Raw genomic sequence first — 13,707 nt, forward strand, 5'->3', positions numbered from 1 at the left:
TATACCTCTGCCTCAAATCGTCAATGGTGGACGTCCACCACGTACATGGGCTGGAAATGAATGATATCATGCTCCAGCACTTTCGTCGTTGGTACCAGACCTCCTATCCTAGCCATTAACCACTGTACAATAAAGATAAAGTACTGCTTGGCACTGGACTATTTCCTGGCCAATTGCACTTTTCTTAACTGGTGCCCTTTACGTGCTCTCCTAGCAACTCTGATGTAATGTGGCGCATCAATACTGGAGGAAAGTATCCCAGTGGACGTATCGATACCGAAGAACAGTCACCCCAGCATCGGTTTAGCTGTCACGAACGCGATGTGTAGTGGATCTCTGGCTGGATTGCGAGAAAATCCTCCTATACTATTGGAGTATTTTCTGAGTTGTCCCAAAGTCCGTTCGATCTGTGTGATGCATCAAACTCGGGGTCCAAAGATCTGCGAAAGAGTGTCCACGAATGTTCTTGAGAACAGTGCCGTCTTGTATACTGGGACGATCCTAACGGTAGCCGTCTCGACTCGACCCGTAGCCGCCTTGTGATTCTTTATATCTGTCACGGCTATGGCCACGGGCGGCGCCTATACTGGGTATCGACGACAAGATGTGGTGTATACACAGCAGCTGGTGGAGGAATGCTTGCAGGCCCGATGACGACATTGGTGCAAAGTCATGCTCCCCCACGAGTGTAGGACATCGGATCGCGGCGCTTGGGGCTTTCCGTGACAAGCAAAGACCAGTGGCAGCCGAGTCGAAACCCGCTTGCGAATTGCAACAGCAGAGCGCCAAGATCTCGATGGGTTGTCCCAATTTCATTCCTGCTCTGACGCAGAAAGGACTTCCAGCCACTTAGAGCCCTATATGGAATAGTGTTCGAACCTGAGTAAGGACGCATGGGAAAACGCTGGCTGACTGATGCAGAAGTTGCCGGCTCGTGGGGACGCAGCTTGAGTCAGGCAAGGAGCAAATCAGCTTGCGACAGGGGTGTTGAAGCTCTACTAGTGCGCCTCCTGGAAAGGGTTTAGGGGCACTCGCTTCATCCGTTGTCCATGGTGGTCTCTGTCAGATACCCTGGTCCACACTCCCCTGGTCGCATGCTTCGAACCACCATGGGTCAAACTCGCCAAAGCGTTTACGGCCTACTAACCAGATTCGGTGAGTAATGGGTAATTTATCTCAATCCCAGATGGAACACCAGGTCAATGTATGCTCTGCCCCGTGGTAGCCTTGCTTTGAATGGGAGTTGTATAAGATAGTGGCTGTCCCCCACCACCTCGCTTGAAATGAAATCTTCATTCTACCAGATCATCGAGAAAGAAACATCACACAAAACACGTTTATCGACTCCGCCAAATCAAATCAAATACAAATCCACTTCGACAATATCTTCTCCTCACATCAACCATGACCGACTTCCATCAGAACAGCTGGGGTAACCAACAACAGGCGGCTTTCTCGCCCATGGACCCCTCATTCCAATGGGACTATTCGACTGTGCAGTCACCCAAGAACATGGTCAATCACTACAACGACGTAAGTCACTTGAATGGCAAATGGTAGCGGAAGTTTGTGATATTGACTTGCAACTAGCTCCTGCAACGGGCGGCAGACTTCTATGCCAGCCTTGATAACTCGTTCGAATCAATGTCTTCGTCAGGATCCGACAGATCTTACCGATCAAGTCCCGATCGTCGCGTTTCTTCTGCCAGCAACGTGGTGGCCCAAGTGAAAAGCTCCATCCCAGACAAGATTGAGGTACGTCTTGTACTTGTCCCAACACAAGTTCACTCATACTGACTTGGCATTGCAGAGACGACGAGAACAAAACCGTTCATCTCAGCGAGCATACCGCGAACGCAAAGACCGACACCAGAAGGAGCTTGAGGAGCAGATCACCCAATGGCAACAAAAGCATCAGCTATTGACTCGTTCCTATTCAGAGCAGTCAAGCGAGGTGGCTAGGCTCAAGACCCAGATCGAACAACTCAACAACGAAATCTCCAACCTCCACAATGGTCTCCCAAACCTCTGCGGCTCCCTCTGTCAGTCACCTCAAGAGTTCGACTTGGTTCCATTCTTCGGAAACGACATCCCAAGCGCTCAGAGCACGCCTCGCCTATCACATGCATACCCTCCACGTCGAGGGTCATAGGTCTACAACATGACCCGCGGGTGGACTGACTGATAGCAATCTTTGGATCACTTATGCATAGCGAAGAGGCATATTTGTGGGCGTTGGCGAAATCTTTCTTGAAGCCACCGATCGATGGATGATAATCGCGATCTACGGGAGACCCGGGCTGCGTGTTGTAGCAGATTTGCATCCGGAAAGCATGGAATTGCCATTGTAACGAATACCATATCACAACCTTTAAACCTTGAAGGGAAAGAGGTTTTTGAAAATTTAATATCACGATCAGAATGAAAAAGAATCATTGGGCGCAAGCCCATTTTACTATCATATGGCGCTTTCACTGTTCCTCTTTGCCACCTCCATTCGATATCTCGACGTCTGATGTTTCGACAATGTAAAAGTCGTCGTGACCCACGGCGTCATCTACGCATGGCTGAGCGACAAAAGTGGTTGACTCTGAAGGAGGCCGCGTCGTGTTTCCCCGAGGATTCGTCCCTAAACTACAGATGGAAGTGGGGGGGCAGCCCTTGTCCGAAAAAACCTAGGCTATCCACCAGCCCTCGGCCCTTGGACCCCTGAACGATACCTCAGTCAGCTTTGAGCCCGGATGGATATCGACCTAACTTATTACCCTTGGCTGTCCAGGTGCCCAGGTGGTCGCCCGGGCCTGATTGATACCAGGCGTTACCCGACCCAGGTATTATTGACCGGGGGGGGGGGTTAATTATTTCGTGCCCACGTCCACGTGCGAAGAAAACTCGAAATGGGCCGCGGGAAGGAAGCCAAGAAAGTGCTCTCAGGATTTCTGGTATATCAACGAATGAGACTCTGCTAAAGCCCACTACCAATTTGGTGTTGGCTCCGAAAATCATCAACGCTTCTTTGCATTATGATTTGCGACCTGTCCCAATGAGCCTCGACCTTCCCGTGATGAACAAACAAGGCGTGACGAGAAGCAGGGCAGGACGGGGTTTGTGAGGGTTCTATCGCCCCCAGGAGCATATGTGATTTTTCCTGCATTACCACCTCCCTCCGTCCTCCGTGAAGAATAGTTTCGTTGTGACACAGTGAGAGACACAGACGAGGGCAACGGTCCACCGACTTTCCTTCTCTGAAAGTTCTAGCCAGGCCATGTGTCTTGGTAGATCTGTACTAGGTAATCAGCGAGGGATAGGAAGACGTCACTGACCAATCGGTCTAAAGCCATCACTGTCCCAGATAGGCATTTACTATTGGAATCTCAGACGGATAACCTAATTGTGAGGGGCACTCGGAGATGCTTGTGGTGGCCTTGTTGTTGAGAGTCTCCCGAGAAGGCTACTGACTAAGGTGGAGATATTTGCCTTGGCTTTGGGCTGCTGGAAAGCTTGGAGTAGAGGGTCGCATTACAGTATCGAAGTGACGTGACCTGGATGCTCGCGCCATGGAGTTTGGATGTTCGTAGACCATGAATATTGGAAAACAGGACCGGGTGGGGACTACTGGTCAATTTACACGCCAGTGATACCTAGTATCTTCGAACTTGGAAGTCAGCTGTTGGTTTCAGCGCTGAATCATCTTTCTCAGAAGATGTGAACTGGACACGGAGTCACGTCACTTTTCGCTTCTGTCGGTGTGGCATCATTCTTGCCAGCAGGTGCTCATATTGCGATGTGCTTGGGAAAACTCGGAACAAGTATAAAACTGCGAAGTACTATTGTGTTTTAGTGTCAATAAGAAGGAGTCGACAACTCAAACTGCATACCCCTCCAATCTCGCAACAAATATCAAGAGGAACACAGAATCTGCATACATGATACGAGTCTGCATGTCCGACCACAATCTGGATCCTGTTATTATCGATACGAACACCAAAAAAGAGAAGCAAGCCACAATGCAAGTCGATTGTTAGTGACTGCACTATTCCCAATATGACATGTGCACTTGTCCGATTGAAGCATGGTGTTTCTTCTTTTCGCGCCTATCAGCAATCAATCATTCTCTGTAATTCCGCCTGCTACACGAGCTCTTTTCGTATTGGGACCAACTGACACCAGGCTACATCTCCTCAACACCTCCAGCACCAATATGCACTCGCCGGGAGGGGTTTCGGGCATGTTGAGTCAGGGCGGACACAGCTAACGGCTCACTCAACTTTGGGCGGCTGACACAGGAAATCACCACCCAACCTTAGGTCAGCACAGCCGCTGACAGCCACTTTTTCTCCCTCAGTGTGGTGATCAACCACGTTGGACTCTGGAGATGGTCGATCTTCGATCTGCCAAGACGAGAGTCAAGGCTCGTATCAAGATACTTAGCTGCCAGCAAACGGGTCTTCAGGGAATAATGATTCTTTCGAAGCATCCCTTTTTTCTGTCATCCGGTGAGCCGCTGGCTCCATCGTGACTCCCAATCAGGAGCTGATGGAATATCATGCGTGCTCCTGCTCCTGCTGTCCAGAGCATGTATCAAAGAAGCCGCGTGCCACGACTTCGGAGGGTTTGAACACAGCCGCAAATACCTTTCCTGCTTTTACTTCCCTGCGCCAAGGAAACGGTAGGTTGAATGTTTCTCTAAGCATAATACATTTACGAACAGCAAAGGATTCATCCATATGTGAGATGTTAGGGCTTGGCATTGCCAATGCATCGCTCTATTGACAAGGCTTTGCATATCACGGCGCACGATCCTTCTATCAATGAACTAGAAATTCACCTCAGGATGAAGCTGGGGACGATGAAAAGTCTCTAAACCTGTTTTGGAACAACCCGGTTACAGATATTCGTCAGTGAGCGAAGCAAAATCTGCACATGTTCAGGCAATACCACCGACTCCATCAATGGTACCAAGAACGTCTCCGACGTCATTGGGTTGAGAATATTGTTGCGAACGCTACGGATGTTGCTAGAACGCCATCTTTTCTTCCGTTTTACAGCCAAACAAGACTGCCATGGCCGTAAACGCGCTTATTAGATTGATCGAAGCTATTTCAGTCTTCTTCTTAGCTAATGGAAGGCCTCATAATCCTTCCACTCACAGTGCATGAAAGATCAACCGCCTCAGTCTGTCCGGCCACATTTTCACCAGAGACCGGCTTCATCGATCGACCAGCAGGCGAAGCATCTTAACCGTCAGTGCAGAATAGCAACCATAGCAGCAAGTACATGGGAAAACAACGATAGCGGGATGTTTGTTCGTTGTCACCCCTCCAATTGATATTCAATGAGGCTTGAGAGGTGTGGTTAAGTAAGTCAGCCTTCCGAAAGAGGAGAAGGGCATTCCTCGGACTGCTTTCTTAGTCATGAAACTTTCTTGGACTTTGACATCAACAGCACTAATATCACTGAGGCCACGGACTCTCCGGTCCGATATCCAGCTTGTGGCACTACTCGGGTGATTTGGACTTCGCACTCATCTACTCGAAGGCTTGATATAGTCAAGAAAACCTACCCCCACGACGATCCCAAATTCCAATGTTTGTCAATGGATCACAATGCTGCAAGAGCATCTGTCGATCAAGTCTGTCCATGATGAAACAGACCCTTTCCCTACACTGGAAGGTCACAGCCTTCCCACGTCGGACTGGGAGTGCAGATCATTCCTGGTTTTGGAAGTTTTTTTCGGGCCAACTCAATACCGACTAACGAGTACACGTACGTTAACCATAGTACAACATACATTATTGACTGCTGTCAAAACAGTGGCCGAGAAATCATGGTTTTCTACAGCTACTAAACGAGTGATCGACATGTTTATCATCCAAGAAGTCGAGTCACCTAGTGTCTCGGCTCAATCGCGAGTGATCCCTCGCCTTGCATAAACGGAACTGTCAAGAGCCTTGGGTCTTTGATGAAAGAGAACTCCCCCGAAGCACCACGGTTACATGAAACAACGAATCCTCGGATGTAACAGTAAGTGTTGTATGTATGTGCATACATGTCCATTCTTGTACCTTGACAACCTGCCCCTCTAGGTCCACCATGGGGGCATGAGGAAGAAATTCCTTCTGGAAGGATTTTGATTACCCGGAGTCCTCCCATCGTACAATGCTTGGATCGAACAAGCATTGGACTAAAATCGCATTGGGTTTCTCCCTCCGGTCACTATCTCAAACCGGGTGTACATGACGAGAGGCCTTTTAAACCTGACACAGATGCAACTAAGTGGCTCTAGAGAGCGGTCACTCAGCGCAATTAGCCGATACAATAATTTCCCTCAGGCTATTTAGCATGAGTCTCGCATGTCCTGCAGGCCCGTACCTCGTACCTTGAATCAGCCTACAGGGCCACGTAGACTGTAGCCCGTGGATCGCGAGACGGGACTCGATCGGGCAGTCGCTTCTTCACCAGCGGGTGATGGGCGGCGGGCGGTGGGCGGCGCACAGAGGACTCAAAATGGCGGCACCAGCACCAGCACCGACACTTTGCAAGCAGGCTTCAAGTGTGGACGTGAGATAAGTACCTACATCGTACTTCGTAGGCCCACACCACCGTGTGAATTTGTAGACTGACACCCCCCCTCCGCCCCCCCCACAAGTGGGTCGCCGGCCGCCGACCGCGCAGGTTTAGAGCATGCGCTTTTCATGCATGACGAGTCAACGAGGGGTCTTTTGTGTAACCCGAGATGGACAGTCATCATGGACACCTGTCGTGGGTGAGAATGACTAAACGACCTCCCTCTTCAGGGCACGCAATGACATAAGCCTGCGGATTCGGGTTGACCGCATGCTAACCGGGGAACTGCCGAGAGAGAGAGCGGTGGGTGGCCGTGTGGATGGGCCATGCATGCTTGCTTGCTTGCAGGCGTACTCGGTACAGGACCTGCGCTGTATCGTTTGTGTGAACCTGGGGTTCGAATATATTTTTCTGACGTAGGTTGTTGGCATCGCACCGACTTTGTGCTTATTGTTGGGTTTTTATTTTACTGCGCATGGATGCCGAGAGCTTAAAGCCGGTCAAGCATGTATTAGGTACTCAGGTATGATCTGCAGCAGGGCGAGGTTGGTGTCGGCGTTGCTATTGCATTTTCCTGCTTCTGCTTTACGACAGTGTGCTTTCTTCGCCAGGAGAGAGACAGTCACGCCTGGGTTGGCTGAAGCAGTATCACGCTACGCATCAGCCTTGCCGGGAGGGATACTGGTCAAGAGCACAAGTTTTTATATTTTTGGGGGTCAAAGTCCGATCTCGACTTTGAATGCATCGTTTAGCGTAGCCCTGAGTGCTGGACAAACGAAGATTGCTGCATCGTGAGTTCGTCGAACAACTTGTAGCTGTGAAACATCCTCGTCTCTTGCAATATCTCGTCAAGAGCGTGAAAAATCATGTATCTCTGCCGTTTCCACCCATTGCATCGACGCTTGATAAACGGCCATGCGCAGGACGTGCACTGACTATAAAAAGATTTACGTTGAGGTAGGTTGGATATGAGAGCTCCTTGTTTGCAAAGCACCGCCTTGTAAAACCCTTTACAAATGCCCAGCGGCGCCATGCATAAGCCAGACGACGAATATGAAAAGCAGAATGCCTCGCAAGTCGAAAATGCGGTAAAAAAGAGCAGAGTGCATCATGTTTAAGCATAGTCGGAATCTCGTGAAGCTCTTCGGCCATGATACTTCTGATCAGATCTCGGAGGATGAGTCTGATTATAGCTTGGTGGTGGCATCGAAGGTTGCTGGTAATTATCCCGCCCTTGATCGCGAGGCATACTGCCATCATTTGATTTCGGAATCGGGACCCAAGTAAGCTCCATATTGTCGTCAATCATGCGATCCTTTGCGGCCTCTGCTGCTCTCTGTCGCTGACGCTGTCGCCGCACGATGAAGAACATGACTGTGCCAGCGCAAAGGAGAAGGCTAGATTTAGATATGTTAGTGAATGGAATGGTAATTGGACGATATAAAGATAACAGCGGATGGCTCGTCAAGCCTGAGCGCTACGTCGGATGAATTTCGGTGAACTTACGATAAACCAATGATTAAAGGAATACCTGTTTTCGTAAAGTCGCTAACATATGTTTCGCAAGCATCAAACCTCGGATCATCGTTCTTGCATTCGGCTCGCTTAAGAAGAGTAGTGAAATAAGTCGACATGGTTAATGCGTCTCGGTCTCGGGGAGGTTGTGTTGGACAATAAGATTGGCCGGTAACACTCTATAGAGCTTTGCTAAATGCGTGCTGAAGAATGAAAAGTAGCAATCTACTTCACGATTATAATGGTCGAAACGTGAGAGGGTGCCCAGCACTGTTTGGTTGTTGATCCAAGTAAACAATCGAAAATATAAAGTGAAAGGAGTGAATGGAATGAAATCCAAGAGAGTGTATGCGAGATGCCAAAGTTGAAGGAGAGTCGTTGCTTTCTTCCCCAGATTCCCCTCAATTGCGAATCGGAAAAGTGGAAGATGCAGTAAATCTCATCAGATGCAGACAAAGCAGAGATAAAAAGAATGGAGAGTCTCATTCATTTTGTGATTAAGGGGCCCTTATTCGTTGTCTCGGGTAAAGTGATCCAGTGCCTGACGTTTCAGATCAAGTTTTGGTTTTGGTTTGGCCCTTGGGAGGAACGAGCTTGTTTGTTTAGGTGTCACTAATCTGGAGAGGATGGCGGCCGCGTGGTGCGGCGTGTCAAGCTGAGATCCTGTCAGGGGTTGGCCAAGCTTTTCAGGTTACTCCTAAAATCCGAAGCTAGGACCAATTGGCACTATCGCTCAAGGAGACGGCCGTATATTCTTCCGTGAGTGCTCTCGTGCTAACCTATAGTCACGTGTCCAGCCAAATTTCGGGAAGGTGGACGGAGCAGTTCGCGGGGAAGCTACTGTACGTCTCTCTCCAGAACATACTCGCATAGGTTGACGTCGGAGGTCTGCCTCGAGAAGATTTACCTAAACTCAAGTCATTATTTGTGTTGGTCCTTTTCGCCTGGCCCACTCATTACTGGTAACCCTGCCGAACTCTCAACCATATTAGTTACAGCTTTGTCGAGGAATCTCGCCCTTTCGATTGTCGATCAACATTTCTTCCCAACAGCAACCTCCCCATCACCAAGTAGCCGAGACCTGGGATAGTCAATTGTTACTCAACCCTCTGTCGAATCCTCCAAGGCTCTAGTTGTCAATATCAGCCATGCTGTAAATATTGCTAATGCCTGGCGGCCAATTTGAACCAGGCATGACTTCCAGAGATTCCTCCGAGCAGGAATTGGCTGCATCGAGTGCTTCCAGTTCGAAGCAGGCCGCATGTCTAGAATGCCGCCGGAGTAAGGTCAAATGTACTCGAGAACCAAAAGCCAGCGTGTGCCGTAAATGCCAACAGGCCGGGTTACAGTGCGTAACACCCGAGTATCATGTTGGCAGGTACAAGGGTGTCAAAAAGTGAGTCATCTGCGGCTAGTGAACTGCTCATGAATACTTATTGGCTTCTCAGTAAACGTACTGGACTCGAGAAGGCTATATATCAAGTCGAGCAAGCGCTCAAGAGATCAAAGGATGGAGCCTCAGGGCTAAATCATGAGATCGAGGCAGACCTCCGGCAATTAATGGCCGCACCATCTGAGAATAGCCCACAACGTCGTCGGGAGTCTGCTTCCACCACACCAAACACTGCACCTAATCAAATAGCCTTCCCTCATCATCGAGCGAGCTTGGTGCCAAGCGAAGCAGGAGCCGTGGCTAACGAGTCACCAGCAGATGGCACGGAGAAAGCAGACGAGCTCGCTTTAAACCATGCCGATAACCCTCTCCAACTATTAGCCATGGCGTCTGGATTACCAGGACAATCGCCATCTACAAATATGTCTACTTCACCTGCTGGTGCTGCATTTGTCGTTCCACAGGCACCCGACGTTAATGCAACTGATGACGAGTTAACACAATTCTTTGGTTCTCTACAGCCCAGTCTTGATAACTCTCCAGAGCTTGATCCTATTGATCTAGGGTTGGTCACTGATGAGGAGGCTGAAACCCTGTTCAACTACTTCAACGACCGTCTATCCCATACTCGGTGGGGATTAGATCCGATTCTTCATACCGCGCCTTTTGTCCGTTCGCGATCTGCCTTTCTCTTCACTTCGGTCCTCGCCGCTTCAGCATTGTTCTTACCCAAAACAGAAGCTTTGTCGAAACGACTTGCAAATCACAGAAACATACTTGCCCAGAAAGTTGCACAAAACAAGAACAGATCAGTCGAGATCGTGCTAGCATTCCTCGTCAATATACCATGGATGGTTCCAGCGAAGCACTGGGCGGCTGACGAGACTTGTGCCTACCTGTCCATGGCTCTTACAATCGCTCTAGATCTTCAACTCAACAAAATTGTGGTGCCATCGCCAACTATCCGCCCGGCCGGATTCTTGGACCGAGTTGCCAAGGCCGAATGCATAGACAGCACAAAAGCTCTTCAAATGGACGGATTTCCCCAAGTCGACCCAACGTCAGGATGGGGTCGCCGTCTACTAAGACTTCGCGAACGCGTTTGGCTGGCCCTCTTTGTGCTAGACCGGGGCATCTGCCTTGCTCGTGGACGACCTTACGCAGTTCCAATTGGTCCGTTAGTGGATAGTTGCGACACGTGGCACATATCTGATATTGCAGATAGATGGGATGGTAGCATTATCTCTGCTGCCGTACTACGACGGGATCTGGTGCCCCTGATCAGCAATCTCCGTGAAATCTGTGATGGCAGCCAAGGAGGAAGTGGGGGCTCCGCCACTGTAAGATTTTTGAAAGACAAAATCGATCGATTTTTTGAGCAGTGGTATGCGGTATGGTCGTTGCAGATTACTCAAGGAGATGGACAGCTTCCGCCTTACGTTGAGATCCTCGTCTCGCACACAAAACTTTCCACGTACTGTAACGTGGTAAATCATCCCACCGCCTCAACGGATGCGAAGCAATTTTTTCGGGCAGCCGGACTCGCATCCGCGATGAATGTTATGCGAGCAGCAGTGCAAGGGGAGAACCGGCTGAAATCAATGCCTAACAATACTGTGATAATGGTCTCATTCGCGGCGTGCTTCGCGCTTGCTCTTGGCACAACAACACTAGGGAATAGGGCGATCCTTGCACCTAGCGCTCGCACACTGATAGAAGATACCACTATGGTGCTTGAGCGAATTGGCAACACACCAAAGCATCGAAACGGACTCTCAGTACTATTTGCTAAACACATTCGCCGAATCATGCAGAATTCTCTCCTTCAATCGACTGATGACCAACTGACCAACCTTCAATCGGCTCACAATCACTCAACTATGCTCCAGCGTGAGAGAAACCCTCAGTATGCCTCTCCGCATGGCAATACAGACCCGACCGGCGTGACCGCTGATCCTTATGTATTTGATATGACCGATGATCAAATATTAGAAGCCATCAACAATGCAAGTGCGTCACAAGAGTTGTTCCAGCTTGATGAAACCATGTTCATGGATTGGTTGGACTGGCCCAATGTGACGTGAGGGTGCCATCAAGCCTTACGAGCCTCCCATGAACTCCTTCCATGCTTGCATGCTTGCATACAATTCCGCATGGTTCTCGCACCTGCTGGGTAGGTTCTCGCTTAGCTGAAACCCAAAACCTGTCGCTCTGAGGTGTCAAACTTTAGGAGCGTTGACCGCTGGTACAAGTGGGTCTATGGGGTTGACCTCTCTCGACATATTGACGAGTCTTTGCAACTGCTCTATGAAAATGAATGTCAGGATAGTGTTAGGCCTGGTCTTAGTTAGCATCGGTAACGGCAAGTAACATGGAACATACGTCAATCTGAGCCAGGCCGGAGTCCAGCCTCGCATGAGAAACCGAGGTCCTTCATTTCGAAGGGATTCGGATATGATCTTAACTACGCTCTAAGCAAATCGTTAGCAGATTTTCACAACTTACTCGTCCGATTTGCTTACAGGACGAACACCATCGACGGTAACAGCATTCTGGACCCTGCTTTTCAGAACATCTGCAGGTGCGCACGCAGTGGTTGCGACAGTCCCAGCCACAAAGGATGCAAGGAAATGAGTCAGCACACCGTCCTTTAGGCCCAGGGACTGGTTCGCTAGCAATTCGCGTTTCGCAGCAGAATAGCTAAATGAATCATCAGTCTAATCTCAGATAGCGAAGAGAACACCAGCTTACGTTGCTATTTGAGATACGTCTGAGAGGAGTCAGCAAGCTGCGGCTTTCAACAAGATAGAGACCTCACTCATAATGACACTACGCACTACATTGGGGCCCAACCCTCTAGTGAACGTTCGCACACCTTCTTCGCGACCTATTCTGATCAACGCGTCGAAGGCATGACTGTAGCCAAATCTTGAGGCTGGAGCTTTCGCTCCATCCGCACACATTCTCACCAAGGCGACCTAAAAATACATCAGCAAGTGAGGTCTCCGAGTATGATCAACGAACCTCAGTAGGATTTCCTACGAAACCTGCCATACCACCAGCCAATGCCGCACATGCAATCTCCCAAGAGCTTGATAGCTTTGATTGACCATTTCTTCGGCGCATTTCTTGCGCGAAATAGTTATACAATGCGAAACGTGAAGTTGAATAAGTCGATTGCCGAAGCATGGAAGCTGATATTCCCCACCACAAGGATGATATGCCTACAATCTAATTAGCAGCTTTCACGTGGTCAGTGACCGAATGAGACATACCATCACGACTTGCAAATGCGACCAGTGTTCTCAACATATTCGGTGGCTTCTGCATAACCTGCATTCGACTATTTTCTCCTCAACATACTTGCGGCAGATACCAGCCACATAACCTACTATTTTGTTTGATCAAGAGGATGCGCTACCGGATTTGTGAGTCTGAATGTTTTATTGAAAAAACATGGTCATTACTTACTGAAACAAGCAGCCATGGATGCCGCAGCACCACTGTTGGAAATGAGAATGGAATTCGATGTTTGTTACGAGTTGTAGCTCACCCTAGCCAAAACGGCTGGCCTTCCTTCTTAGATCCTGTCATGATCCTTTACGGACTTGGTTGATCCAGCAGTGGTTGATATGCAAAATCACTAATGGGTAGAGGCTGAAATGAAGTGATCGACGTCCCCTACTTTCGCAAGGCTCGTTTGTTATGTCTGGTGATGTCTCGATGGTCATCAACAACCATGTACACCAATAATTCCAGGAAGGCACTGGTGTTTACACCTGCCCAAAATAAGGTATACACAGAGGTGTGCACAAATAGCACGGTTTCCGATAGATAAGCCCTCTACATTCCCCCATTGTTGATTCTAATCGGTGACACCAAATAGCCCTCCACATTCGGCATTATCACAATCGACGTCCCAGCAGGCTTGCGCAAACCCTTCGGTGGTAGAAAAATCACCGCAGGGCCGGGCGATTTTGGCTAGGTCAAACACGCCGGGAGCTCGGCAAGGAACGGGCGTTGTTGTGGGATGGCCACTCAAGCAACGCAGATTTGACCAGCATTTTTCCGGACGCCACCGAAAATTGGCTCCGATCTCGCCTCTAGTACGTCAATTATGCTTCACGATAGTGGCTCAACATTTGGGTATTTGATGCTCATGTCAAACACGAAAGCTTTCAAGTTTCAAGCTCACTCTTGCTTTGTTGCGCAACTTTGTTTCCTATTCTGAA

General features: G+C 49.2%; 3 protein-coding genes across 3 annotated transcripts; 1 reads left to right on the top strand and 2 right to left on the bottom strand.

Annotated features, from left to right (window-relative positions):
- Positions 1 to 1,404: 1,404 nt before the first annotated feature.
- Positions 1,405 to 2,152, top strand: LTR84_006294 (uncharacterized protein; the record flags this gene model as incomplete). The annotated part of the gene is made up of 3 exons (XM_064849855.1): positions 1,405 to 1,533; positions 1,591 to 1,755; positions 1,811 to 2,152. The coding sequence occupies 3 exons, from the start codon at positions 1,405 to 1,407 to the stop codon at positions 2,150 to 2,152; spliced, it is 636 nt and encodes a 211-aa protein (XP_064703156.1).
- A 5,529-nt stretch (positions 2,153 to 7,681) lies between these two features.
- On the bottom strand, positions 7,682 to 8,201 carry LTR84_006295 (uncharacterized protein; the record flags this gene model as incomplete). The annotated part of the gene is made up of 2 exons (XM_064849856.1): positions 7,682 to 7,964; positions 8,074 to 8,201. 2 exons carry the CDS (start codon positions 8,199 to 8,201, stop codon positions 7,682 to 7,684), a joined length of 411 nt encoding a protein of 136 aa, XP_064703157.1.
- A 3,493-nt stretch (positions 8,202 to 11,694) lies between these two features.
- On the bottom strand, positions 11,695 to 12,664 carry LTR84_006296 (uncharacterized protein; the record flags this gene model as incomplete). The annotated part of the gene is made up of 6 exons (XM_064849857.1): positions 11,695 to 11,812; positions 11,858 to 11,946; positions 11,998 to 12,175; positions 12,227 to 12,245; positions 12,294 to 12,453; positions 12,500 to 12,664. The coding sequence occupies 6 exons, from the start codon at positions 12,662 to 12,664 to the stop codon at positions 11,695 to 11,697; spliced, it is 729 nt and encodes a 242-aa protein (XP_064703158.1).
- Between the last annotated feature and the right edge of the window lie 1,043 nt (positions 12,665 to 13,707).

Source organism: Exophiala bonariae, assembly GCF_035927105.1.
Source record: "Exophiala bonariae strain CCFEE 5792 chromosome Unknown scaffold_24, whole genome shotgun sequence".
In the NCBI taxonomy this organism is placed as follows: domain Eukaryota; kingdom Fungi; phylum Ascomycota; class Eurotiomycetes; order Chaetothyriales; family Herpotrichiellaceae; genus Exophiala; species Exophiala bonariae.